Raw genomic sequence first — 26,906 nt, forward strand, 5'->3', positions numbered from 1 at the left:
TGCGCTCATCAGCTTGTGCTGGTAACTTCAGAGGGAGCAGCTGATCTCTGCAGCGCTGTCAACATGATGTCAGTGCTGCAGACAATAACAGACACTGGAAACAAGGGTGAAGACTCAGCCCTGGAACCGGGGAGGGTGAGTAAAGAAAAGTTCATTTTTAATTTTTTGAAAACAAACTGAAGCAGGGAAAAGGTTTTCTGAAAACTCCTTTAAGGTAAGCACTGTATAAAAGGAAAAAAATATCAGACTGACAAAATTTCTGTTATTGTGTGGCCGCATCTCCCCCAATAATGCAATAAAAATAGATCAAAACATTGCTGGTTCCCCAAAATGTGATCAATAAAAACACCAACAAACAACAGGGCTTCACTCAGCCCCACTGACAGAAAAATAAAAGTTTCGGGTCTCAGAAAATGGAGAGACAATTCAAAAAACAAAAATGTTATTTTACTCCCGAAAAACGAAAAAAAAAAAAAAAAAAAAAAAAAAACCTACAAGATTGATGTTGGCATAATTGTACTGACCTGAAGAATCATACTGCTAGGTCATTTATATGGGACAATGAATGCCATAAAAACAAAACCCAAATAACAATGGCGGAGCTGTGGGGGTTTTATTTCACCATTTCACTGCATTTGGAATTTTTTTTTTTTTTGCATTTTTCAGTACATCATATTGTAAAATGAATGGGGGGTCATACAAAACTACAACTTATTCCACAAAAAAGAAGCTCTGGTACGGCTGCGTCCCCATATAAAAATATTTACTGCCTATGTGAGGGATAGCTGATGAATGTATGATTGGTAGAGGAAGGGTCCGACCAACTGGAGTCACAGTGTGTGAATGTCACAGTGTGACCACCGCTTTCGTAGACAGTGGACATTACTACTCGGCTCACATGGGAAGCACAGGGCCCCTAGTGATCCTTTGGGGTCCCAGTGGATGGACCCCCACCAATTATATATTCATCATGTATCCTATGGCCAGGTGATAAATCTCGCGGTTTATGTTAATGTGTAACATAACAGGATTTGTGCGACGTCACACCGGAAGTATAATGAGTGCGAAGACAAGAGCTGCAGACCTGTAACTTCTTAGCAGTCAGCCTCCCCGACACCGTCCCCAAGTCACAGTTCAGCTTCTTATGATCATTTATGAGAGAGATGATCCTTTTCTCCAGTTTGCTTTCAATCACCACCTGATGGAAGAAAAGAGAAATGAGGCCAATGCAGCAAATTGTTGACAAGCTGTTACATTCTCATTACCCATAGCTCCAGCTCCAGCTGTGCCGATTGTGCTGCAAAAATTACAGAAACTTTTCCGTTTCAATTTTACAAAACATGCAGCAAAAATGGCGGATGTGAATACAGCCTCATACAGATGTGAAGTGTACAGGCTCCCATACACCTTAGACAGCAAGAGAGACAATCTTTGTACGCGAGATGAGGATCCTGGACATGGGACCCCGCTATAAATCCAAACTTCTAATGTATCCATAAAAACTTAAAGACAAAGCGCAGCCCGAGGGCCACATGCTGTAAGGGCTGGAAATCGAGGCGACTCGCACCATGTGGCCGCCCCTTGTACTGTGTTTCAATTTCATTGGTAGTTGCATCCTCGGGAATCAGATAAGGGTGAATACAATTATGGAACGGGAAAGTGTCAGCTAATTCGTCCACCATTGAGCCTGTATGTATAAAAGCAGAGCAGGCGCGATGTAGAAATGTCACTACATTGCGCATGATGTGCGGAGCCTCAGTACACTGCACAGACCAGAGCAGCGGGGAAAGCAAATTGTGGAAGTCGTTTTTTTTAAAATTATCATCAGTACATCATAATGTGTGTGTGTGTGTGTGTGTGTGTGTGTGTGTGTGTGTGTGTGTGTGTGTGTGTGTGTGTGTGTGTGTGTGTCCGCGCACGTGCGTGGGGGGGACGCACACCACACCGCGCGCGGGGACGCACCACACCGCGCGCAGTGTGTGGGGACACATCATACTGTGTGTGTGAGGGGGGTAGACACACATCATACTGTGTGAGGGCGGTGACACATCATACTGTGTGTGTGTGTGAGGGCGGTGACACATCATACTGTGTGTGTGTGTGAGGGCGGTGACACATCATACTGTGTGTGTGTGAGGGCGGTGACACATCATACTGTGTGTGTGTGTGTGAGGGCGGTGACACATCATACTGTGTGTGTGTGTGTGAGGGCGGTGACACATCATACTGTGTGTGTGTGTGTGAGGGCGGTGACACATCATACTGTGTGTGTGTGTGTGAGGGCGGTGACACATCATACTGTGTGTGTGTGAGGGCGGTGACACATCATACTGTGTGTGTGTGTGAGGGCGGGGACACATCATACTGTGTGTGTGTGTGAGGGCGGGAACACATCATACTGTGTGTGTGTGTGAGGGCGGTGACACATCATACTGTGTGTGTGTGTGAGGGCGGTGACACATCATACTGTGTGTGTGTGTGAGGGCGGGGACACATCATACTGTGTGTGTGTGTGAGGGCGGGGACACATCATACTGTGTGTGTGTGTGAGGGGGGGACACATCATACTGTGTGTGTGTGAGGGCGGGGACACATCATACCGTGTGTGTGTGAGGGGGGGGACACATCATACTGTGTGTGTGAGGGCGGGACACATCATACTGTGTGTGTGAGGGCGGGACACATCATACTGTGTGTGTGAGGGGGGGACACATCATACTGTGTGTGTGAGGGGGGGACACATCATACTGTGTGTGTGAGGGGGGGGGGGACACATTCTGAAACATGTGTGTGAGAGGGGGGGACACACCACACTGCGCGAGCGTGTGTGTGTGTGTGGGGGGGGGGGGGGACATCATACTGTGTGTGTGAGGGGGGGACATGATACTGTGTGTGCGTGTGAGGGGAGACATCATACTGTGTGTGTGTGTGAGGGGAGGGACATCATACTGTGTTGTGTGTGAGGGGAGGGACATCATACTGTGTGTGTGTGTGTGTGAGGGTGGGGACATCATACTGTGTGTGTGTGTGAGGGTGGGGACATCATACTGTGTGTGTGAGGGTGGAGACATCATACTGTGTGTGTGAGGGGAGGGGACATCATACTGTGTGTGTGTGTGAGGGGAGGGACATCATACTGTGTGTGTGAGGGTGGAGACATCATACTGTGTGTGTGAGGGTGGAGACATCATACTGTGTGTGTGAGGGGAGGGGACATCATACTGTGTGTGTGTGTGAGGGGAGGGACATCATACTGTGTGTGTGTGTGAGGGGAGGGACATCATACTGTGTGTGTGAGGGGAGGGACATCATACTGTGTGTGTGAGGGGAGGGACATCATACTGTGTGTGTGAGGGGAGGGACATCATACTGTGTGTGTGAGGGGAGGGACATCATACTGTGTGTGTGAGGGGAGGGGACATCATACTGTGTGTGTGTGTGAGGGGAGGGACATCATACTGTGTGTGTGAGGGGAGGGACATCATACTGTGTGTGTGTGTGAGGGGAGGGACATCATACTGTGTTGTGTGTGAGGGGAGGGACATCATACTGTGTTGTGTGTGAGGGGAGGGACATCATACTGTGTTGTGTGTGAGGGGAGGGACATCATACTGTGTTGTGTGTGAGGGGAGGGACATCATACTGTGTGTGTGAGGGGAGGGGACATCATACTGTGTGTGTGTGTGAGGGGAGGGACATCATACTGTGTATGTGAGGGGAGGGACATCATACTGTGTGTGTGTGTGAGGGGAGGGACATCATACTGTGTTGTGTGTGAGGGGAGGGACATCATACTGTGTTGTGTGTGAGGGGAGGGACATCATACTGTGTTGTGTGTGAGGGGAGGGACATCATACTGTGTTGTGTGTGAGGGTGGAGACATCATACTGTGTGTGTGAGGGGAGGGGACATCATACTGTGTTGTGTGGGAACTGTTAATGAAGCTACAAAGGCTGAATAACAGGAGCAGTATGACTTATAAACTTTATAAAAACAGTAAACTATTTGGTTTTGATTCACTGCTACAGGTAAAAATACAAGCCCTATCGTAACCTGTATTAGAGGTACTAGCCAGTCACACACTTAATTCTGCTCAAAAATAAGCTATAAAAATGTATCTAAAACAATAAAAAAATAAGCAGAATTAAATCTGCTCTATTGGTTCAGTCCTCCACAACAGTCAGTGTCTTTAAATTGCCCACCCCTGGCTTAGAAAATATCCCACCGAATTGTACACAGCTCCTATGCAGACCTGTGAGTCTCTATAGTTACAGACTACAAACAAACCCTAGGTGTAGTCTGACCCTGCAGTTGTGTGTCATTCCCTTCTAGACACGCCTGCTGTCTTATGTTCGTAAGATAGAGGGAGCGGAGTAACATAGGATGGCAGGATCTCGCCGCACACAGGGTTTGTTAGCAGTCCGTAATCATGGGGACATATACAGTGAGTGAAATAAGTATTATACATGTCATCAATTTTCTACGTAAATCTATTTCTAAAGGTGCTATTGACATGAAATTCTCACCAGATGTCAGTAACAACCCATCCAATCCACACAGGCAAATAAATCAATCCATTGATGTCCATAAATTAAGCTTTGTGTATAATGAGAAATGATACAGGGAAAAAGTATTGAACACACTTACTGAAATGCATTTAATACTTAGAACAAAAGCCTTTGTTGGTGATGACTAGTGTTGAGCAAGTATGAATTGTTAACCCCTTGTTTGTCAGGCAATCCCTGCATGTGTCACAGGTGTATGACAGATGTGACACATGCAGCCGCGGCGACACTTTCATCAATGTCGAGAACGCCGCAAATACTCGGTGAGAACCCGAGCGTGCTCGCCGAAGGGGTTAACAATTCATACTCGATCAACTCGCAAAAAACAAGCCGTCACATGACTGTCGGCTGAAATATGGAAAAATTAGAGCTTTCAAAATATGGCGATGCAAAAACTAGTCTTTGCAAAAAAAAAAAGGGTTTTTTAGTGTGTGACATCTGTCAATCATCAAAACCCGATATGAATCTGGTATTGCTTTAATCGCACCGACCCGAAGAATAAAGTCCTCTAATCACTTATACTGCACGAGGAATGGCATAAAAAATAAACGCTAGGGTTAGGGTTGTGTTGGGGTTGGGATTTTTTCAGAAGTAAAGAAAAAAAAATAATGACGATTAGTGTTGAGCGCAAGTGCTCACTACTTGAGTTTGCATCGGGTGCTCGGGTATGCACAGAGTATCGCGGGTGCTCGAGTGACATGCTTGAGTCTCCGCTCCGCATGTTTTGCAGCTGTTATACGGCCAAAAAAACCTTGCGGGAATTGCCTGCCATGCACGAGTGATCCCAGCATGTTTTTTTTTGGGTGTCTAACAACTGTGAAACATGCGGGGTGGGGACTCGAGCATATCACCCGAGCACCCGTGATACATGGTGCATACCTGAGTACCTGATGCAAGGTCAAGTAGCGAGCACTTGCACTCAAGACTAATGACAACTTATTCAATATGATGACCTAATGTTATCAAATTCTGTGTCGTACCTCTGAGTTCAAAATGTCCACTATATCCCTTGATAAAACCCCGGAGGGGTGTAGTTTCCAAAATGGTGCCACTTCTTGGGGGGTTTCCACTGTTTAGGCACATCAGGGGCTCCCCAAACGCAACATGGCATCCGCTAATTAAGCAAATTTTACATTCAAAAAGTCAAATGGCGCTCCTTCCCTTCTGAACCCTGCCATGTGGTTTTCCCCTACATATGGGGTATCTGGTGCTCAGGAGGAATTACACAACAAACTTTGGGGTCCACTTTTTCCTAAAACCCTTGCGAAAATAAAAAAATTGGGGTCTAAAGTAACATTTTGTGAAAAAAAATAAATGTTCATTTTTTTCTTCCATATTCCAAAAATTCCTGTGAAGCACCTGAAGGGTTAATAAACTTCTTGAATGTGGTTTTGAGCACCTTGAGGGGAGCAGTTTTTAGAATGGTGTCACTTTGGGGTATTTTCCGTCATAAAGGCCCCTCAAAGTCACTTCAAATGTGATGTGGTCCCTAAAAAAATGGTTTTGTAAATTTTGTTGTAAAAATGAGAAATCGCTGGTCAACTTTTAACCTTTATAACTTTCTAACAGAAAAAAAAATTTGGTTACAAAATTGTGCTGATGTAAAGTAGACATGTAGGAAATGTTATTTATTAACTATTTTGTGTGACATATCTCTCTGATTTAAGGGCATAAAAATTCAAAGTTTGAAAATTGCGAAATTTTCGCCAAATTTCCGTTGTTTTTTTTCACAAATAAATGCAAGTCATATAGAAGAAATATTACCACTATCATGAAGTACAATATGTCACGAAAAAAGAATATCCGAATCAGTGAGATACATTGAAGCGTTCCAGAGTTATTACCTCATAAAGTGACAGTGGTCAGAATTGTAAAAATTGGCCTGGTCATTAACGTGCAAACCACCCTCGGGGGTAAAGGGGTTAACAAGCAGAACCTAAGATAAAAAGAAAAGGAGCAAATATCCTGTAATAAGCAAATAAATAATAGTACAACTGTTATTTACATGTAATATTACTATTTATTTGCTTGCTACAAGATATTTGCTCATTTTCTTTTTATCTTAGGTTCAAAGTGTGAACAGACTCTTATATAAGGGAATAATATCATTATCAGCGATTCCCCAACAGAAATACAGTGACGAGTTCTCACCTTCAGTACAGATTTGTCGTTATTAGCAGTAGAGTCGGCTGATGAGGCAAAGCTGTACGTTTTTGGACCTAACAAAAAAGAAGAAATAAAATATCAGCAAAAAAAAAAATTTTTGATTGTGTAGAAAATGGACATATCAAATAAGTGGCAAAGGCGACAGATAAAACCTAAGTATCTCAGGAACCTTCTGCTGTGGCTGAAATCACTGCTGGCAGAACGGTGTAATCTCAGATTTAGAGCTGATTCTTTCTAGAAACAGCTCCACCTCTGCCCTCAGGCTGTGTCTGGTATCACAGCATTGTCACAGTTACATGAATATGGGTGAGCTGTAATACCAGACACGGCCTATGAACAGAGCTATTGATCACAATTAACCAGGTACATAAGTCATTTAGAAGTTTGGGAAGGCTGGATACAAATCTGCATGGGAGCTGTTCTGGCAGCCATATTGGTTGTTACCCTGCCTCTTTACCTGGCAGTGACAAACCTCATCCCTAGAACACAAGCATTAGTCCTGGACTGTCTCCACGTTACCTTGCTTGCTCCGTGCTTCCTTACTCACAGAAGACGCACTTGCCGACCTGCCAGCCTCCCTCTTTGCTGCATCCTCCCCTCCAGTCCTGGTCTCTGCTGCTGCCCTGGTTCGGTTAACAGCAGAAATCGCACCCTGGATGGCAGGAGCATTGCTGTGCCGGTTTTTCTTATTTTTACCGCCCATTCTTCTAGATCTTCAGGAGAATATCTACACCAAGAAACAACCAAAACATGATGGATAAACTCTTACAATGGAACCGGTCACCAGGTTTTTCCCATATAAAGAAGAGCCAGCACATGTACGCCCTATGTGACAGCATCCTAGAATGCTGTATATATGTCCCCAGTGCGCTCTGCATAGCACAAAAAAAGATCTTATTATACTCACCTATGGGGCGGTCCGGTCCGATGGGTGACGGTGATCTTGATCCGGAGCCTCCTCTCTTCTTGTGATCGCCGTCCTCCTTCCTTGCCTCGTGTGGGTGACGCGTACTACGCCATCCACACAGTGTCCTCCAGCGCAGGTGCACTTCTCTCTGGCCTGCCGAGCGCAGTACTGTAGTACGCATGCGCCGGGAAAGGCCAAAGAGCGCCGCCGCATGCGCACTACAGTACTTTGCTCTGTCCCGCAGTTCTGTGGTTTGTTCTGTTGTCACTTCGAAACGCATAGAAAAATAAATCTCATTTATCTCCTGGATCCTCAGCTCCATTCATCTTTAATCCTTTGTTCGACAGTGCAGAAATTAACCCATTATCCCTTGCCTTCGCCATCTTTCCCTGATGGGTCTGCAGCAGCCGTGCTCCAAAGCTATTTATGTACCACAACCTTAAAAGGTGAACAGTTGTTTACTAATCCTGTTCGGATATTATCAGATAAGACCCTATTTGCGCTACTGTTCTTACATTTAATAGACAGATATTTAGGATTAAAATAAATGTTAGTTTCAGACCACCCCTTTAATACCTTTCTAGATCATCAAACAGGCAGTTAAATGGAATCTGTCAGACGGTTTTTGCTACCCCATCTGAGAGCAGCCTGATGTAGAGACAGAGATCCTGATTCCAGAGATGTGTCACTTACTGGTTTACTTCTGGTCAATTTGATAAATCACTTTTTTTTTAAACTCTTTATTGAAAAATTCCACAGGATAATGGTTACAAACAGATATCGTCATAGTATAAGGTCAGGGTAATCTAAACATTAACCATCCTCAGTTTAATACAATTTACATCACAAGAAAGAAACGAAAAAAACAAAAAACCCCAAATAGTTTGAAACATAAGCTTCATTGTGGAGCACTGCACTCTTTACTAAACCGGCCCAATCCTTATCAGAATTCAGTATATATATCAATTACAGTTGCAATAGAGGTACACTCTTACAGCCCATATGTATCATATATTGTTTTCCATGCACTCAAAAGGCATATATCAGGACTCATAACGTGAGATTAGCGAGGTCATGGCACCAGGGGACAAGTGCGTTAAGGGCGAATTACACCATCTTTCCCATATCCTTTGGAATTTCTGGGGACAACCCCTATTCCTATTATTATTATAGCGCCATTTATTCCATGGCGCTTTACATGCGAAAAGGGGTATACATAGAAAAAGCAAGTACAATAATCTTGAACACAATGTGACAGCGACTGGTACAGGAGGAGCGAGGACCCTGACCGCGAGGGCTCACAATCTATACAATATTGTTTCATACAGTATTGTATCATTCACTAGTTTTTCCATTGGTTGATAGTAGGAGACTTCCCTCCCATCCATCTTAATGTTATCGCTTTTCTGGCCATAAATGTAGCCTCCCGAAGCAATATCCGATCATAGTGTGTCCACATTTCCTCGTCCACAATACCAAAGACACAAAACTCTGGACTACATTCAATTGGCATCCCAATTATCCATTCCAGTGTAGTTTTCACTTCACCCCAATATCTTCGTATTATCCCACAATTCCAAATAAGATGCCAGAAATCCACTCCTGATTACCCAAATCTGTGGCAAATGCGTATTTTGATCACTTCAATACTTTTTATACATGTTGTCCTACTCCAAGCTGCATAGGCTTGAGAGCCAACTACCAATTAAGTAAATCTGGTGATGTGCATCTCTGTAATGAGGAGGGGTGTTGACTAATGACATCAACACCCTATATAAGGTGTGCTTAATTATTAGGCAACTTCCTTTCCTTTGGCAAAATGGGTCAGAAGAGAGATTTGACGGGCTCTGAAAAGTCCAAAATTGTGAGATGTCTTGCAGAGGGATGCAGCAGTCTTGAAATTTCCAAACTTTTGAAGCGTGATCACTGAACAATCAAGCGTTTCATGGCAAATAGCCAACAGGGTCGCAAGAAGCGTGTTGGCCAAAAAAGGCGCAAAATAACTGATATGAATTGAGGAAAATGAAGCGTGAAGCTGCCAAGATGCCATTCGCCACCAGTTTTGCCATATTTCAGAGCTGCAACGTTACTGGAGTATCAAAAAGCACAAGGTGTGCGATACTCAGGGACATGGCCAAGGTAAGGAAGGCTGAAAAACGACCACCTTTGAACAAGAAACATAAGATAAAACATCAAGAATGGGACAAGAAATATCTTAAGACTGTTTTTTCAAAGGTTTAATGGACTGATGAAATGAGAGTGACTCTTGATGGGCCAGATGGATGGGCCAGAGGCTGGATCAGTAAAGGGCAGAGAGCTCCACTCCGACTCAGACACCAGCAAGGTGGAGGTGGGGTACTGGTATGGGCGGGTATCATCAAAGATGAACTTGTGGGACCTTTTCGGGTTGAGGATGAAGTGAAGCTCAACTCCCAGACCTACTGCCAATTTTTGGAAGACAACTTCTTCAAGCAGTGGTACAGGAAGAAGTCGGTATCGTTCAAGAAAAACATGATTTTCAAGCAGGACAATGCTCCATCACATGCATCCAACTACTCTACAGCGTGGCTGGCCAGTAAAGGTCTAAAAGAAGAAAAAATAATGATAATGCCTAGATATTTGAATTTTTGTACTACCTGTAATCCAAAAAAAAAAAAAAAAACGGTTTGGTTATGTTATCTATAAGTGGCATAACCACAGATTTGCTCCAATTGATTTTAAGGCCCGGTAATTCCTCAAAGTAATTAATAAGGTCAATTGCTCTTGGAAGGGATTGTTCTATTTTGTTTAGAGGATCAGGTCGTTTGCGTATAACCCCACTTTATCTATTCTAGAGTTTATACTAATGCCCTCCACAAGGTGGGCCTGCCTAATTTTAAGGGCAATAGGCTCTATTGCTAGAGCGAAGAGCATTGGGGATAAGGGGCAACCCTGTCTAGTTCCTCTACCCAGGTTAAAGTATTCCGATAGTATTCCATTTACTAGAATGTTAGCCCTTGGCACATAGTAGATCAATTTAATCCACCTACAAAATTTATCAGAAAACCCAAATTTCAGGAGCACACACTGTAGGAACGTCCACTCCAAGGAGTCAAAGGCTTTCACCGTATCTAAAGAAGCTATAGCCCAGGGTTTCTGATATTTATGTCCTATCTGTGTTAACACTTGAACTCTTCTAATATTAGATGAAGTAAACCTTCCCAGCCTAAAGTCAGATTAATCCTCATGTATAATGCTTAATGTTACTATTTTTAATCTATTGGCTATGAGTTTCGTAAGTATTTTGTAATCTGTATTCAATAGGAATATGGGGCGATAAGAACTACATTCCTCAATTGGTTTACCTGGCTTGGAGGATCAATACTATATAGTAGCATTACAGAAGGATTGGGGAAGTGAGCGTCCCGAAAGTGCTTCAGAAAACGTTTGCAACAGAACTGGAGCTATCAGGTCTATGTATCTTTTATATAATTCTATAGGAATGCCATCGGGTCCCGGTGCCTTCCCATTAGATAAAGACATGGTTGCTTCCCTTATTTCTTCCAAAGTGATATCTCCATCCAGGAGTGTCCGATTTTCACAAGAGAGTTTAGGGAATTCTATTTGATTCAGGTATTCATCAATTTCCTCTATAGTGTGGTTGGATTGGGAGTTATAAAGTTCTCTATAGTATTCTTCAAATCTGCTTGCAATCTGATCTGATTTAAGCAGCGGGCTACCTTCCCTTGTGTTAATAGCCAGTATTGATGGGGACATCTGATTTTGTTGGACTATGTATGCTAAGAATTTACTTGATTGGTTACCCAGCTCAAAGTAAAGGCCCCGTCACACTTAGCGACGCTACAGCGATCCAGACAACGATACGACCTGTCAGGGATTGTTGCTGCGTCGCTATGTGATCGCTGGTGAGCTGTCAAACAGGCAGGCTCACCAGCGATCAGGGGAGCAGCGACATTGTGGAAAGAATCTTTCCACGATGTCCTGCTCCTGGTTACCAGTCTGCTGAAGCAGGAGCAGGCTGGTAACCATGATAAAACGCGGGTTACTAGGGGCACACGCGCACCTAGTAACCCGCTGTTTATCATGGTTACCACTCTGCTACGGTGAGCAGGAGGTTACCGCTCACCGTAGCAGAGTGGTAACCATGATAAACAGCGGGTTACTAAGTGCGCGTGTGCCCCTAGTAACCCGCTGTTTATCATGGTTACCAGCCTGATTGCTGGTCCCGCTGGTCACACACAGCGATGTGTGCTGATCAGAGGGAGGGCAAAGACCAAAAAATGGTCCAGGACATTTCACAGCGATCAGCGACCTCACAGCAGGGACCTGATCGCTGCAAAGTGTCACACATAGCGACATCGCTGGTGAGGTCGCTGTTGTGTCACCAAAACCGTGACACAGCAGCGATCTCACTAGCGATCTCGCTATGTGTGACGGTGGCTTTAGTTTGTTTTGAAAAGAAAAGTTTTCTCTGTGCTTTTTCCTGCAGATGGGTCAGGTATTCCCTCCCTTTCCCAAGCCAATTATGTAAGGAATTATCTGAGGGATTGTTAATATATTCAGCTTCTAATAATTTGCATTCTTCGGCAAGCCTCTGCTCCTCAATAGACGATTCCCTTTTAATGTATGAAATCGTTGATTTAACGCATCTCCTTATATATGCTTTAAGTGTGTCCCATACTATCAATCTGTCAGGGAAGTCCCCATGATCTGCTATAAATACTTCCACTTGATCTGGTATCCTATCATGTTCTTCTATAAGAGACAACCAAAACGGATGTATGCGAAACCTCTTGGGTCTATTAGGACCCCCCAAATGAAAAGATGCTATCAGTGGAGTACGGTCCGATACCGTTCTAGGGGAATATTCAATTTTATTTAAATCCGAAAATGCAGCTTTGTTTCCAAATATATGATCAATTGTAGATAAACATCGAACAGCAGGTGTATAGCAGGAGAATTCTCTCGAGTGGGTGCTGCTGCCTCCACAAACCAATCCAACCCACCTCTGTTATGAAAGTATGTAAAGCAGTGGTGTCCTGACTATCAGACCTAGTGTTTGCAGGGCTCATTTTTGTCCAAGTATGTATTAAGAATCATATTAAAGTCTCCCATACATAACATTTTAGTATCTGGGTACTGTGATACAAAAATCACTGCCTGTTGGAGTACATCCATTTTGGCTGGTGGTGGGTTGTATATGTTGAGTATTACATATGGCACCATATCTATAAATGCGTATACGAAAATAAATCTACCCTCTGAGTCTCTTTTGACAGTTTGAACTGACCATCTCACTGACTTATGCACAATGGTAACTACACCTCTAGAATAATTAGTATGTGTAGCGTCTTTGTGCCACTGTATCCAGGGTTTGTTCATTCTGGACACAGTGTCCGGGGTTAAATGGGTTTCCTGAAGGCATATTATCTGTGCTTGAGATTTACGTATCTGGGAGAATACAATATTCCGTTTCTTGGCATTCCCCAATCCCCTAATGTTCCATGAGAGAAGTTTAAGTGACGCCATAAAGGTTCCATCTAAAATTTTGACCAAGGAAGTTATTCCCCTCAAGAGTGCATGCTTCAGTCATTTGTAGGCCATTTCTGAACAATGAATTAAGAGTGCAGTGCTCACATTCAATTAAAGTTACAATCAGATATAAAACAAGTGACCAGTAGTGGCCATAGAAATACAACTGGAGATGCCTATAAACTTTCAAAAACTTAAGTACAGGCATGAATAGAAAATCCACCACCCCCCCTTTTTTTAAGATGAAAAAAAGGAATTATCCACTTTTCTATCCGAACCACTAATATCAAATTGCAATAAATTCAAAATATATACCTTAAATGATTCTGTATAAAGGCTACTAAAGGATTATTGGTCAGATAACCTGGTTTTTGCTAAACCCGAAGGGTAACCAAGTCCTTGGACCCGGGACTGAGGCACAAATACCCAAAGAAGTGGATACCTCGCCACCTTCCCAATAGGAATTTTTAATAATTTTTATCAGCCCTTTCCAAGATCATTAACATGAGGATATATAATCACAATCTGGACCCCACCCCTTTCAATATATACTTCGCCCCTCCCTCCTGGCTAATAAATTCAGGAAGAACAAAACTTCTTTTGTTTAATCACAAAACTGCCCAACTCAATCTTATAGATGTAAATTCTGTTTTGTTTTGATAATTGGACATTAGACTAAATTCAGAGAGGTATTCTGATTAATCATTATGATAATTCTTCACAGATATAAACATAGAACATTTCAACAATATCCTGCAGGATTTAAACTGATGTCCTCTATCTGAATCAAATAATTCAATATTAATACAATAAACTTTTCCTATCAACATGTACTATCATTACTGCCTCTGACATCTCGCTCTCCTGGAAATCCACTCCTCCGCTTCCACAGGATTCTGGAAGAAAGTTACCCTCTCGCCATCCACCACCCTTAGCCTGGCTGGATATGCCACAGAGTAGCTCACATTAGAACTTTTCAAACGTCTTTTAATCGATATAAATGAGGCCCATCGTTTCTGTAAGCTGAAAAGGCTGGAAACAACATTACGGTGACACTTTCAAGTTTAATCACTTGGGCCTTCCGCGTCGATTGTATAGTCTCTATCTTTCCAGTTAAGGAATCTGGCCAGTAGAGGTCTGGGAGGGGCCCCCGGAGGATTTGGTCTCCCAGGAACCCGGTGTGCCCTTTCCACAGCATATGCAGCAGAAAAGGTGGTATCTAGAAATAGGCTACGTATCCATTTTTCCACAAAGTCACTGGGGTTGTTTCCTTCTGCTCTTTCAGGAAAACCAATTATACGGATGTTGTTTCGCCTCAGTCTATTCTCCAAATCATCATTCTTTTGTATACACAGTTCCATTTTATGTTTAATTTCTTGGATACGCTCTGGCAAAGGTGTTACTTGGTCCTCCAGATTCGAGATTCCATCCTCCGCCTGTTGGATTTTCTCTCCCAGATTTGACATATCATTGCGAAGTAGTCCCAGATCAGTTTTAACCTCCTCAATTTTCCCAGTCAGGGATGCTGTGCAGTCTTGAATAACAGACAGAAATTGTGTAGAGACCTGCTTCAGAGTAGGGTCTGAGTCCATATCATCTGGTTCTTGTATTAATGGTGTCTCCCCTTGAGATATTTTTGAGGATCTCTGGGCTGTCACAGAGCTGTTCCCTCTGGCATAGGGTTTCAGTTTCTCAGCTGTGGACTGTTGTTTATTAGGACTCATAGGACTCAAGTTATTTCCCCTGAGAGGCGTATGCAGTATAAGGGGCGAACTTGTAGTTGGCAATTTAATATGTGTTTCAGGATATTGTCAGTGGTTCGAATATTAATATTTGGAAGATCATAGAATCATTTCTCCGCTAAGTCATACTGCAGAATATGGGCAGAAAGTGCGATTTCAAAGAGAGACAGTAGGTGGCGGTAGCACACTGCAGTGTCCAGGTCCTGTGTCTACACTTTTGCTCCTTCTCCTCCAGTTCAAATTTCATCTACACACACACACACCAATGGCCTTTTATGAGTGATAATGCAGGGGAAGTCCTGAAGCTCAGATAAAGTAGAGGAGCCACTGGGAGTTGGTAGTATGCTGAGAGATAACGGGGGGGGGGGGGATAATAGAAGGATTGTTTAGTCACTGGGGAGGTTACTCACCACGCAGAGTCTGCGGTGTAGTGCCCTCTAAATACAAGTTGACGGCGGCGATCCGCCCGTACCCCTCCGCCAGTTGGTTCTTCACTTCCCTCCGATTCTCCTTTTCTCCGATGGGGAGGAGGTGTGTGTATGGGGGGGGGTCACCGGCCAGCCGTCGCTCCCGCGACCGGAGCGCCGCTCCTCCACCACACCGCCGCAGGCTCCGCTGAACGTGGGTCACAGAGGGGAGCCGCAATTCAAGATGGCACCTCTTCTCCTAGGCAGCACCAGACTCCGCGTCCCTCGCCGACACCTCACGCCCCAACCAGCAGGGCTGCCACCCAAGATGACCGATGGGCTGGCCCGGGACAGAAAACACAGCCGCCTCGCACGAGTCCAGGCACCGACACAGGATCCCCACGTCTCAGCACCGCGGGCTTCCGCCAAGACTCCACAGAAGGACCCCGTCTGTCATAATACCTCGATCCGCGGCTGCAGGCCTCCGCACTGGAGAGGTAGGCAGGCGATGATACAGGGATGAGTGAGGGCCCTCTGGCAAGGCCGCAGTCACGAGGCGGGAGTAGGCCTCAATCCTTATCTTCGCCTAAATGAGGCCGATCCGGTCAAGAGGGGTCTCAGATGGTAGCTCACAGTTTGGAGAGTTATGTGTGGGCAAAAAGAGCCTAAGATGACTTAGAATGCAGAAGGATTGTTATAGATAGCTTGGCAGGGTCACAGAGCTTGAGCAAACACGTCCTGCTTCATGGACTTCCAGCCAAGCCCCCCCCCCCAATAAAATCACTTTTATCCTGCGGATCTAGCAGTCCTCTGACTGCTGAGCTCTGTATAACACCGCCCACATCACTGATTGGCTACGTTCTGTGTACACTGTGCATAGGCAGAAAGCTACCAATTAGTGCTGGACGGGATTATACAGAGCTCATGAATATGGAAGACTACATGACAGCAGGCTTACTAGTCCTCTAGTGATAAAATCACTGTTGTACCAACAGGAGATTATCAAAACTATAGCAAGCAGCCCAGTAAGTAACAAATTGCTGGAATCATGTGTATAAAGTAGTCTAGAGAGATAGCGGTCTGCTGAAATAACATTTGGTTGACAGCCATCTCTTGTATATGGCCAGGTTAATCCCTTACAGCTCCATGACAAACAGTGGCTTGCGAAAGTCTTCACATAACCCCACCCTGGCTTTTTACCTATTTTGTCACATTGCAAGCTGGGCTTAAAAATTTTTGTAATCTGATTTTTGTGTGATGCATCAGCACTAAGTAGTCTAAGTTGGTGAAGGGAGAAAAATCTAGGCATAAATTAAATTTATGGGATCAAATAACTAAAAATTGGCATGAGTATATGTATTCACCCCTTTTGCTATGAAGCCCCTAAAAATTTCTGGTGCAAGCAATTACCTTCATTAGGCTGAGTTCACACGATGCGTTTTTAATGCGTTTCCGCGGCGGTTTTGCAGCTGCGTAAACGCCGCAGAAACGCATTAAAAACGCATGGTAGAAGGGCAGCAATGTTCCCCAATTGAAATCCGCATGTGCTGTGCCCATGATGCGGATTTTTCCGCAGCGTAAACGCTGCGCTCAAAAATCCGCAGCATGTCAATTAATTTTGCGTAAACGCGGCGTTTTCACCACCATTGACTTGCATTAGAACGCGCCAATTCCGCAAGACTGCATTTGTACTTGCGTTATTGGCGCGTTCTAATATGCGGATGGTACCCGAGTGTGGAGAAGATGAGACTCTCCTCCACACCCAATTACCATAAAAAAGCTGTAAAAAAAGAATAAAATAAAAAATAAATGTATACTTACCTTCTGTCGGCCCGCGCACCGCTCCTGCTTGGTTCCCGGCACTTTGCAGTGAGTTGAAGGACCTGTGCTGACGTCAGAGTCATGTGACGGGTCACGTGACGCTGACGTCGGCAGGTCTTTCAATTCAATGTTGCCGGCAAGGGAGAACGGAATGTAAAGCAGGACACCGGGGGCCATCAGAGGGTAAAGTATACATTTATTTTTTATTTTTACCATTCTCTCGGGTCACACTATATAAATCCATGCTGTTTGCATGGATTTATATAGTGTAACCTACTTGTCACAAGCATTTTCCAAGTGATGCTAAAATCGCATGGAAAGCGCTTGTCAATCCGCATGCGGAAAAGCATGTGAATCCGCATGTATTCCGCAGGAAAAACGCATGTACAATCCGCATGCGTTTTTTCTGCCAGGGAGATGCAGAAATTTTCTGCTTCATTTCTGCATCGTGTGCACATACCCTAAGTTACATACTTAGGCTATGTGCCCACGTTGCATTTATGAAGCAGAAAATTTCTGCTGCATAAATGCAAGTCCTCTCCCGGAAAAACGCATGCGGAATTCCGCACGCGTTTATCGCGCATTTTTCGCGCGTTTATCACGCGTTTTCCACATGCGGAATTGCCTTGCGTTTTTTATGCATTGGACAAAGGCAATTCCGCTTGCGGAAACGCAAAATTAAATGACATGCTGCGGATTTTTGAACGCGGCATAAACGCTGCGGAAAAATCCGCAGCATGTGCATAGAACTTGCGGAATCCCATTGGGGACCATGGGGTGCGGATATACATGCGTTTTTCAAGTGTTTACGCTGCGGAAATTCCGCAGCATATACGCTTGAAAAATGCTACGTGGGCACACAGCCTTAGTGAAAGGAAGTTCACCTGCGTGCAATCTAAGTGTCACATGGGCTGTCAGTATATACACACCTTTTCTGAAAGGCTAAAGAGGCTGCAACAGCATTAAACAAGAGTCACCGCTAACCAAACACCATGAAGATGAAGGAGATCTCCAAACAAGACAGAGAGAAACTTGTTGAGAAGTACAAGTCAGGGTTGGGTTATAAAAAAAACTATCCCAATCCCTGTTGATCCCCTGGAGCACCATCAAATCCATTATCATCAAATGGAAAGAACATGGTAACACAACACACCTGCCAAGAGAGGACCACCCACCAAAAGCCCGGGCAAGGAGGGCATTAATCAGAGAGGCAGCACAGAGACCAAAAGTAACCCTGAACAAGATGCAGAGTTCGCAAGCAGAGACTGGAGTATCTGTCCATACAACCACAATAAGCCGTACACTCTATAGAGGTGGCCTTTATGGAAGAGTGGGCAGAAAAAAAGCCTTTACTTACACACAAAAATTGTAAGGCTCGTTTTGAGTTTGCCAAAAGACATGTAGGAGACTCCCCAAATGTATGGAGGAAGGTGCTGTGGTCAGATGAGACAAAAATTGAACTTATTGGCGGCCACCAAAAGGTAAACACTGTGTCTAGAGCAAAACCAACACAGCTCATCACCCCAAGAACACCATCCCCACAGTGAAACATGGTGGTGACAGCATCATACTGTGGGGATGTTTTTTGCCAGCAGGGACAGGGAAGATGGCCAGAGTCGAGGGGAAGATGGATGGTGCGAAATACAGGGATATTCTTGAGCAAAACTGTTTCAGTCTGTCAGTGATTTGAGACTGGGACGGAGGTTAACCTTTCAACAAGACAGTGACTCAAAGCATACTGCTAAAGCAACACTCGAGTGGTTTAAAGTGAAACATGTAAATGTTTTGGAGTGGCCTAGTCAAAGCCAAGACCTTAATCCAATTGAGAATCTGTGGTCAGACTTGAAGATGGATCGTTTCCTCTGGTGAACAGCAAACGTAAAGGAGCTGGAGCAGTTTTGCCTTGAGAAATGGGCAAAAATCCCAGTGGCAAGATTTGGAAAGGTCAGAGAGACTTATCCAAAGTGACTTGCAGCTGTAAATGCTGCAAAAGGAGGCTCTACAAAGTACTGACTTTAGGGGGTTGAATAGTTAGGCACACTGAAGTTTTCAGTTATTTTGTCCTATTTGTTGTTTGCTTCACAATAAAAAGAAAACCAAATGTTTACAGTTGTAGGCATGTTCTTTACATCAACTGATGCAAACCCTCAAACAGTGAAATTCCAGGTTGTGAGGTAGGAAAACCCGAAAAATGCCAAAGGAAGAGGGGGGGGGGTTAATACTTCTGCAAACCACTGTACATAGGACAGGTGCCAGCCAGCACCGATCACTATTGTTTAACCACTTTAATTACACTGCCAGAAATATCCATGTCAGAATATGGCGACACGAAGTTTCCAAGCCACATGTAGAAAAAAAAAAAAAAAAAAAAAAAAACAACCTTAAAATGTTGGTTCCGCCATAATCACACCGATGTGAAGAATTATATTACAAGGCAAAAAAAGTAATGTGGCAGAACAGTTTTTTTCCCAAAAAATTTCAGGAATTTTTCCCATTTTTTTCCAGTACACGACGTGGTAAAATAAATGGCGATAATCAAAACTACAACTCGTCCCGCAAACAACAAGCACTAGAGACAGGAAAATATAAAGCTCTGGCTCCAGGGGAGGAAAACACTAAAGTCATAAAGGAAAACTAGTGTCTGGGATGTAAATCTGGAGGGGAGCAGACGCAGGACCCCGCTAGGGAGGGAGCAGACGCAGGACCCCGCTAGGGAGGGAGCAGACGCAGGACCAAGCTACGGAGGGAGCAGACGCAGGACCAAGCTACGGAGGGAGCAGACGCAGGACCAAGCTACGGAGGGAGCAGACGCAGGACCAAGCTACGGAGGGAGCAGACGCAGGACCAAGCTACGGAGGGAGCAGACGCAGGACCAAGCTACGGAGGGAGCAGACGCAGGACCAAGCTACGGAGGGAGCAGACGCAGGACCAAGCTACGGAGGGAGCAGACGCAGGACCAAGCTACGGAGGGAGCAGACGCAGGACCAAGCTACGGAGGGAGCAGACGCAGGACCAAGCTACGGAGGGAGCAGACGCAGGACCAAGCTACGGAGGGAGCAGACGCAGGACCAAGCTACGGAGGGAGCAGACGCAGGACCAAGCTACGGAGGGAGCAGACGCAGGACCAAGCTACGGAGGGAGCAGACGCAGGACCAAGCTACGGAGGGAGCAGACGCAGGACCAAGCTACGGAGGGAGCAGACGCAGGACCAAGCTACGGAGGGAGCAGACGCAGGACCAAGCTACGGAGGGAGCAGACGCAGGACCAAGCTACGGAGGGAGCAGACGCAGGACCAAGCTACGGAGGGAGCAGACGCAGGACCCCGCTACGGAGGGAGCAGACGCAGGACCCCGCTACGGAGGGAGCAGACGCAGGACCCCGCTACGGAGGGAGCAGACGCAGGACCCCGCTACGGAGGGAGCAGACGCAGGACCCCGCTACGGAGGGAGCAGACGCAGGACCCCGCTACGGAGGGAGCAGACGCAGGACCCCGCTACGGAGGGAGCAGACGCAGGACCCCGCTACGGAGGGAGCAGACGCAGGACCCCGCTACGGAGGGAGCAGACGCAGGACCCCGCTACGGAGGGAGCAGACGCAGGACCCCGCTACGGAGGGAGCAGACGCAGGACCCCGCTACGGAGGGAGCAGACGCAGGACCCCGCTACGGAGGGAGCAGACGCAGGACCCCGCTACGGAGGGAGCAGACGCAGGACCCCGCTACGGAGGGAGCAGACGCAGGACCCCGCTACAGAGGGAGCAGACGCAGGACCCCGCTACAGAGGGAGCAGACGCAGGACCCCGCTACTGAGGGAGCAGACGCAGGACCCCGCTACTGAGGGAGCAGACGCAGGACCCCGCTACTGAGGGAGCAGACGCAGGACCCCGCTACTGAGGGAGCAGACGCAGGACCCCGCTACTGAGGGAGCAGACGCAGGACCCCGCTACTGAGGGAGCAGACGCAGGACCCCGCTACTGAGGGAGCAGACGCAGGACCCCGCTACTGAGGGAGCAGACGCAGGACCCCGCTACTGAGGGAGCAGCCCCTCTGCTCTGCTATTGGTGCCTAATGAAAGGTCCCATACATATCCGATATCTGTCTTCCGACCACCAGAGAACAATGCGACCTCCTTGAATACAATAGGGATTAATAACAAGGATATGGTCAGGATCCTCCCCAGCCATTCCCTGTGCAGGGAAGAAGATGACGGGTCAGACTGGATCCTACGCCCGCAGACACTTACGGCTGTTATGTGACCCTATGTACTAAGAACTCACCACACACACGACGTCCCCATCACACCCGTGACGTCACGACAAATCCACGAGCACCCAGCGCCGCTGACGTCACGGAACTTGGTCTCCAACACAGTCTTGCCACCACATGTGATATTAACAGCCATTTTCTTCCTGTCCGCACTAAAGCGGCCATTTTGTTGTAGTCCAACTCATTCATTTACTCTATCATCTTGTCTTCGGAAAAATGGGCGAAGGCGCGAATCAATGCGCGGCCACTGGAGACATATCTAATAAGGAATCGCGTAACTCGTCCGCCAACCAGAGAGCGGTAGTGACGTCATCGAGTGTGCGACCTCGGTTCACTCGCGCGGTCATCTCTGTGCGACCTTTAGCGCACGCTACTGTACGGTGCGAGTTGTGTTGGTGTTTACAGCCGGTACCGGACTTACAGCTTTAGTGTCAGTCTGCTGGAGAACGGCAGCCGGTCAGTTGGAGAAAATGGCGGATGCTTTCGGGGATGACCTGTTTAGTGTGTTTGAAGAGGAGACACCTGCGACGGCAGCAGCAAGCAAGACCGTATCGCAGCCCGGGCCTGCGGCCAAAACCGGGTGAGTGTCCACGCTAATAACACCGGTGATGGACGGTGGTAGGACAATACCGGGGAGAGCGTATGTCCTGTAGTGATCGGGCCAATCGTGTTCGCTCCGCCCGGCCGGAGGTGGAGGGAAACATTATAGGGGCCTTTATTGTGCTTTAATCTGAGGGTGTTCACATCCTCATTGGAGTGAGGGTTTAGGAATTACAGCGCTTTAATATGTAGCTGCCTCTTTTTAACCCCTTCATGACCTTGTGATTTTCCGTTTTCTTTTTTTTGCTCCCCTTCACCCCAGAGCCATAACTTTTTTTTTTTCTGTCAATATGGCCGTGTCAGGAATTGTTTTTGCGGGACGAGTTGCACTTTTGAATGGCACCATTGATTACTATATAGTGTACTGGAATATGGGGAAAAATTCCCCCAAAAAATGGAATTCCACATTAGATTTTTTTTGTTTGTTTCTTTTTTTTTTTTGACAATGTTAACTATATTGTAAAACTGACCTGGCAATATGATTCTCCAGGTCAGTACGAGTACACAGATACCAAACATGTATAAGTTTTTTTTGTTTTCTTTTTAAGTGGTGAAAAAAAAAATCCAAAATTTATAAGAAAAAAAAGAAAAATTATCTTATGTCGCCATTGTCTGAGACTTGTAGCGTCTATATTTTTTACAATCTGGGGCCGGGTGAGGGTTTATATTTTGTACCCTGAGCTGATGTTTTTATTGATACCATATTGGAGTAGATACGATGTTAGGAAAGCCCATTATTGCAATGTTGTGGCAGCCAAAAAAACGTAATTCTGGTGTTTAGATTTTTTTTTCTCTTTATGCCGTTTACCGATCTGATTAATCTACTTCATATTTTGATCGGACGTTTCTGAACCGCGATACCAAATATGTGTATTTTTTTTAATTGTTCTATTTTCAATAGGGCAAAGGAGGTGATTTGAACTTGTCTTTTTAGCTTTTTTTTTTTTTTTTTTTTTTCCTTTTTACTGGCTTCAATAGTCCACTTAGGAGACTTGAAGCTGCGATCATCCAATCACCTGTGCCATACTTGGCAGGGCTTCAGCCCTGCTATGTGTAGCACAAATCATGATCTCCTATGAATGCCAGCCACGAGCCGGCGTTCATGGGAGATTCACAATGACGGGTACGGGGGTCTTCTGCAGATCCCCAGCTTTCATGACAATGCATCGGCGCCCCGCAATCACGTGACAGACGCCAATGGGCGGGAGTTGTGACACTCTTCCAGCCGGCAAGTGTTAAATGCCGCTGCCAGTGAGTTTAACTGGTAAACAGCAGCTGGTGATTCTCGCTTTCACCTGCGGCTGTTACAGGCACATGACAACTGATCAGATCAGCTGTCATGTACATGGAAAGCATTTCTCAGGCTTAAGACAAAACTTAAGGTAGAAAGATTCACAAACAAGCAAAAACTGAAGTCACTACAGTAAAGGCCTAAAATAAAAGCAAACCCACAATAAGAGGATTTAGAACTCTCCCTAAAAATTAACACTGCAAAAAAAGGGCAACAGTATCTACCTGCCCAGTTCTCACAACTAATGCACTCAAGATGCAGCAAACCCATGTAATAAAGATGGCGGCAACACAGGCGCAAAATACTGATGAGACAATCACTCACAACCTACTAGCTATTGGAGGACGTGATTGCTTAGTATTAATATTGCGCACAAAAAAGGCTTGTATAGGGCACTGGTCACACACAGGTAGTGCACCGTGTCTAGCTAACAGCCTATTAGTGACGCCCATACTACTAGATAAATATCTAATATTTTGCACCTGTGTTGCCTCCATCTTTATTACATGGCTTTGCTGCATCCATTAGTTCTGAGACCTGGGCAGGTAAATGCTGCTGTCCTTTTTTTCCTGTGTGAATGCAGTAAAGGCCGGCAAAGCATCACAAAGGAGGAAACCCAGTATTTGGGGACGTCCATGGCTTCCAGACTAAAGGCAGGATTCTCTACAAAGTATTAAAGGAAACCTGTCACCTGAAAAAAACACTATTAACCTGCAGATATGGGGTTAATCTACAGGCTAATATCGTTCTGAACCTGCCCGGTGCCGGCACTTTTACCACCTCTGCCGTGAGGAAATTAACTTTATTCCCCCCCAGCAGTGTTCGGGGTCCAGTCATGGAGGCGGCGCGGAGTCAGTTACTGCTTGGTGTATAGAGAGAGGCGGTTGTAACAGCGCCCCTAGCACTGACTGACAGCCGGCTCGAATACTGAACTGCTTTCAGTCAGGGCCGGGGTCTCAGTTATAGCCGCCGCTCTCTATTCACAGAACGGTGACTGAACCCTGAACGCCGCCGGTTGGAATAAAGTTAATTTTCTCCCAGCAGTAGGGGCCTAAGTGCAGGTACCGGGCAGCTTCACAATGCTATTAACCTGCAGATTAACCCCATATCTGCTGGTTATTAGCATTTTTTCAAGTTAGAGGTTTCCTTTTAAAATGAACATTTTATTTATGGTAAAGTTAATTTGTCCAATTACTTTTGAGCCCTGAGATGAGGAGGCTTTGTAGAAAAGTGGCTGCAATTCCTAAACGTTTCACAGGATAGTTTTGTTCAACCCCTTTATTTAAACCTGAAAGTCTCCACTGCAATTGCATCTCAGTTGTTTCATTTTAAGTAAAAATGACTGGCCTGCAGAGCTGAAATCACAAAGATTCAGTCACTGTCCAAATATTTCTGGACCTAACTGTATATATTCTAAGTGTAGCTTTTATCCTACCATATCAATGAAATATATAAAAAAAATATTTATATATAAAGTATCTAAAACACCCGAGACCCCCACTGGCCACTGAAATCACTGCTTGGAAGTGCACTGCTCTTGTAAATAGCCCTTTCACGCAGTGATATCTGAAGATTTGCTATTGAGCCTGTGCACCATTCTATGTGCGCACTGCTTACAAGAGCAGCAAACTTCAAAGTGGTGTTTTGAGTGATCGGTGGGGGTCTCTGGACCCGGACCCCCCCCCTGATCGATAGCTACTTGCAGTGCGTGTTATGTCTGCTGTGTATTTGTTTTCTTTGACTGTGTGGATTGGATGGGTTGTTACTGACATATGTTGAGAATTTCATGCTAATAGCACCTTTAGGCTACGTTCCCACATTCAGTGTTTGTTGAGTCTTTGGTGCTGCATTATCATAAAGTATAATGTGTCACGAAAAAACAGTCTCAAAATCACTCTAATATGTTGAATCATTCCAGAGTTATTACCAGGGCAGTGGAGTTGGTAAGCCAAACCTCCGACTCCTCAATTTCCATGACTGACTCCACGACTTCGACTCCCTCATACGTGGCTCATGTTTAAGTGATAATTTACTGTAGCACAGATTCATCTCAGCTAAAAGTCTAGACCAGTGTTTCCCAAACCCCATCCTCACGGCCCCCCACACGTCATGTTTTCAGGATCTCCTTAGTATTGCACAGGTGAGAGAATTCCTGATGCCTTGATGATAGTTCAATCACCTGTGTAACACTAAGGAGATCCTGAAAACATGACCTGTGGGGGGCCGTGAGCATGGGGTTTGGGAAACACTGGTCTAGACCCTTAGATCAGGAATAGGACAGACATTTATAGGACATTTCATAACTTTCCCAAATTCTTATGAAAAAAATATTCCCCACAAACTGGATTGAACTACTGTACCCAATTTATTATATATTTTAGGAGTTGGAGTCGGTCAATTTTATACCGACTCCACCAAAATGGACTCCGACTCCACAGCCCTGGTTATTACTACATAAAGTGACAACATGTCAGATTTCTAAAATTTGGCCCGGTCATTAAGAGGTTAAATCCCATCCACTTTGCTGGAACCGTAAAACGTTGTGTCTTTGCCTCAGCGTCAAAAACGAGATAAAAGCTCATCATGGGAACTTAGCCTTAGCGAAATGAGTTACAGGAGTTTCTCAAGATCACAAATTGGTAAAATTGCATAAGTGCTTGTAAAAACCAGCAACTTTGCAATTAACCCCTTATTAATAATCTGCTCCTTTCTCAAGAGCGAAGGGATTTTTAAGTTTCTAGTGTACAGTTTTCACGGTCACCGTCCATCCTGCAGTCCAATCCTGCCTTGTGACCGAGGTAAGCAGGGTAGGGAGCGCGCACAGCTTGCAGTCTCTGTTCTTTTTACTCTGCTTGCTCCATCATCTCTGGCCAGTTTGTGTCTCTGTTCTTCTTTCGTGCCACAGAGGCAAAGATGTCTCTGCAGTCAGTCTGGGAGAGAGCAGAGTTTGGAGCAGCGGTGAGACCGTGCTGCTGTTCAGAACTGTTAAGGCTCTTGCAGACGTCCATGGATCTCAGTCCGATCACAGACCACAATACACGGACTGGCCGTGGGTCTCCTGACCGTAGCATGACGGCTTTGTATATTTCTGAGTTGTCACGCTTAGGTCGGGAAACCAACAGCCAGTCTGTACACTGCGGACCGAGATCCACAGATTGTCTGCATGAGTACTTAGTCTTGGGGAGCTCATTGCCCCCCTGCAAAGCAGGAAACGGGCAACATTTTGCTCCTGAAGATGCATCTTGAGAAACCCTTTTAACTAATAACCCAAGTCAGTCAGTGAGTCAATTCTGATATGAGCGTTTGTAACTCTTATCTTCCTTTCTCTGAGCTCCTCTACTGATTTATGAAGCCAGAATTCAGCTCAACTTCTATGTGGTCATAAATCAGCTCAGAGGAAGAAAGCTATCTTATAAACTGTCATCAGCTCACTGATGGATTCTCAGTTTACTTATTCTGCAGTCAACAATAAACAGAGCAAGGCACAAGCTATAGAAAGCAAATGATGCAAAAGTTTTAATGAAACCCAATTTACATAAATTTAAACAAAAAAATGCCCCTAAAGGTCTCCATATTCTTTCTGTTGCAACCCAATCTTGTTAAAGGGGTTG

The 26,906-nt window shown here is 45.3% G+C and overlaps 2 protein-coding genes across 3 annotated transcripts in view; one reads left to right on the top strand and one right to left on the bottom strand.

The window, feature by feature from the left end:
• The window catches only part of DHX29 (DExH-box helicase 29), a 67,224-nt gene extending 45,650 nt beyond the window's left edge, over nucleotides 1-21,574 (bottom strand). The window contains exons 1-4 of one of the 2 annotated variants that reach the window (XM_073680340.1): nucleotides 21,416-21,574; nucleotides 7,251-7,458; nucleotides 6,717-6,784; nucleotides 1,085-1,198 (exon numbers count right to left, since the gene is read on the bottom strand). In XM_073680340.1, the coding sequence (XP_073536441.1) occupies nucleotides 1,085-1,198; nucleotides 6,717-6,784; nucleotides 7,251-7,434 (366 nt within the window). In that variant the 5' untranslated portion in view covers nucleotides 7,435-7,458; nucleotides 21,416-21,574. The remainder of the gene's footprint in view (nucleotides 1-1,084; nucleotides 1,199-6,716; nucleotides 6,785-7,250; nucleotides 7,459-21,415) is intronic. The other variant, XM_073680341.1, reaches the window with a different exon arrangement.
• A 130-nt stretch (nucleotides 21,575-21,704) lies between these two features.
• The window catches only part of MTREX (Mtr4 exosome RNA helicase), a 75,970-nt gene continuing 70,768 nt past the window's right edge, over nucleotides 21,705-26,906 (top strand). The window contains exon 1 of the mRNA XM_073680342.1: nucleotides 21,705-21,984. Coding sequence (XP_073536443.1) covers nucleotides 21,875-21,984 — 110 coding nt within the window. The 5' untranslated portion in view covers nucleotides 21,705-21,874. The remainder of the gene's footprint in view (nucleotides 21,985-26,906) is intronic.

Source organism: Phyllobates terribilis, unplaced genomic scaffold (assembly GCF_046119375.1).
Source record: "Phyllobates terribilis strain yellow unplaced genomic scaffold, ASM4611937v1 Scaffold_1__5_contigs__length_1240528914, whole genome shotgun sequence".
NCBI lineage: Eukaryota > Metazoa > Chordata > Amphibia > Anura > Dendrobatidae > Phyllobates > Phyllobates terribilis.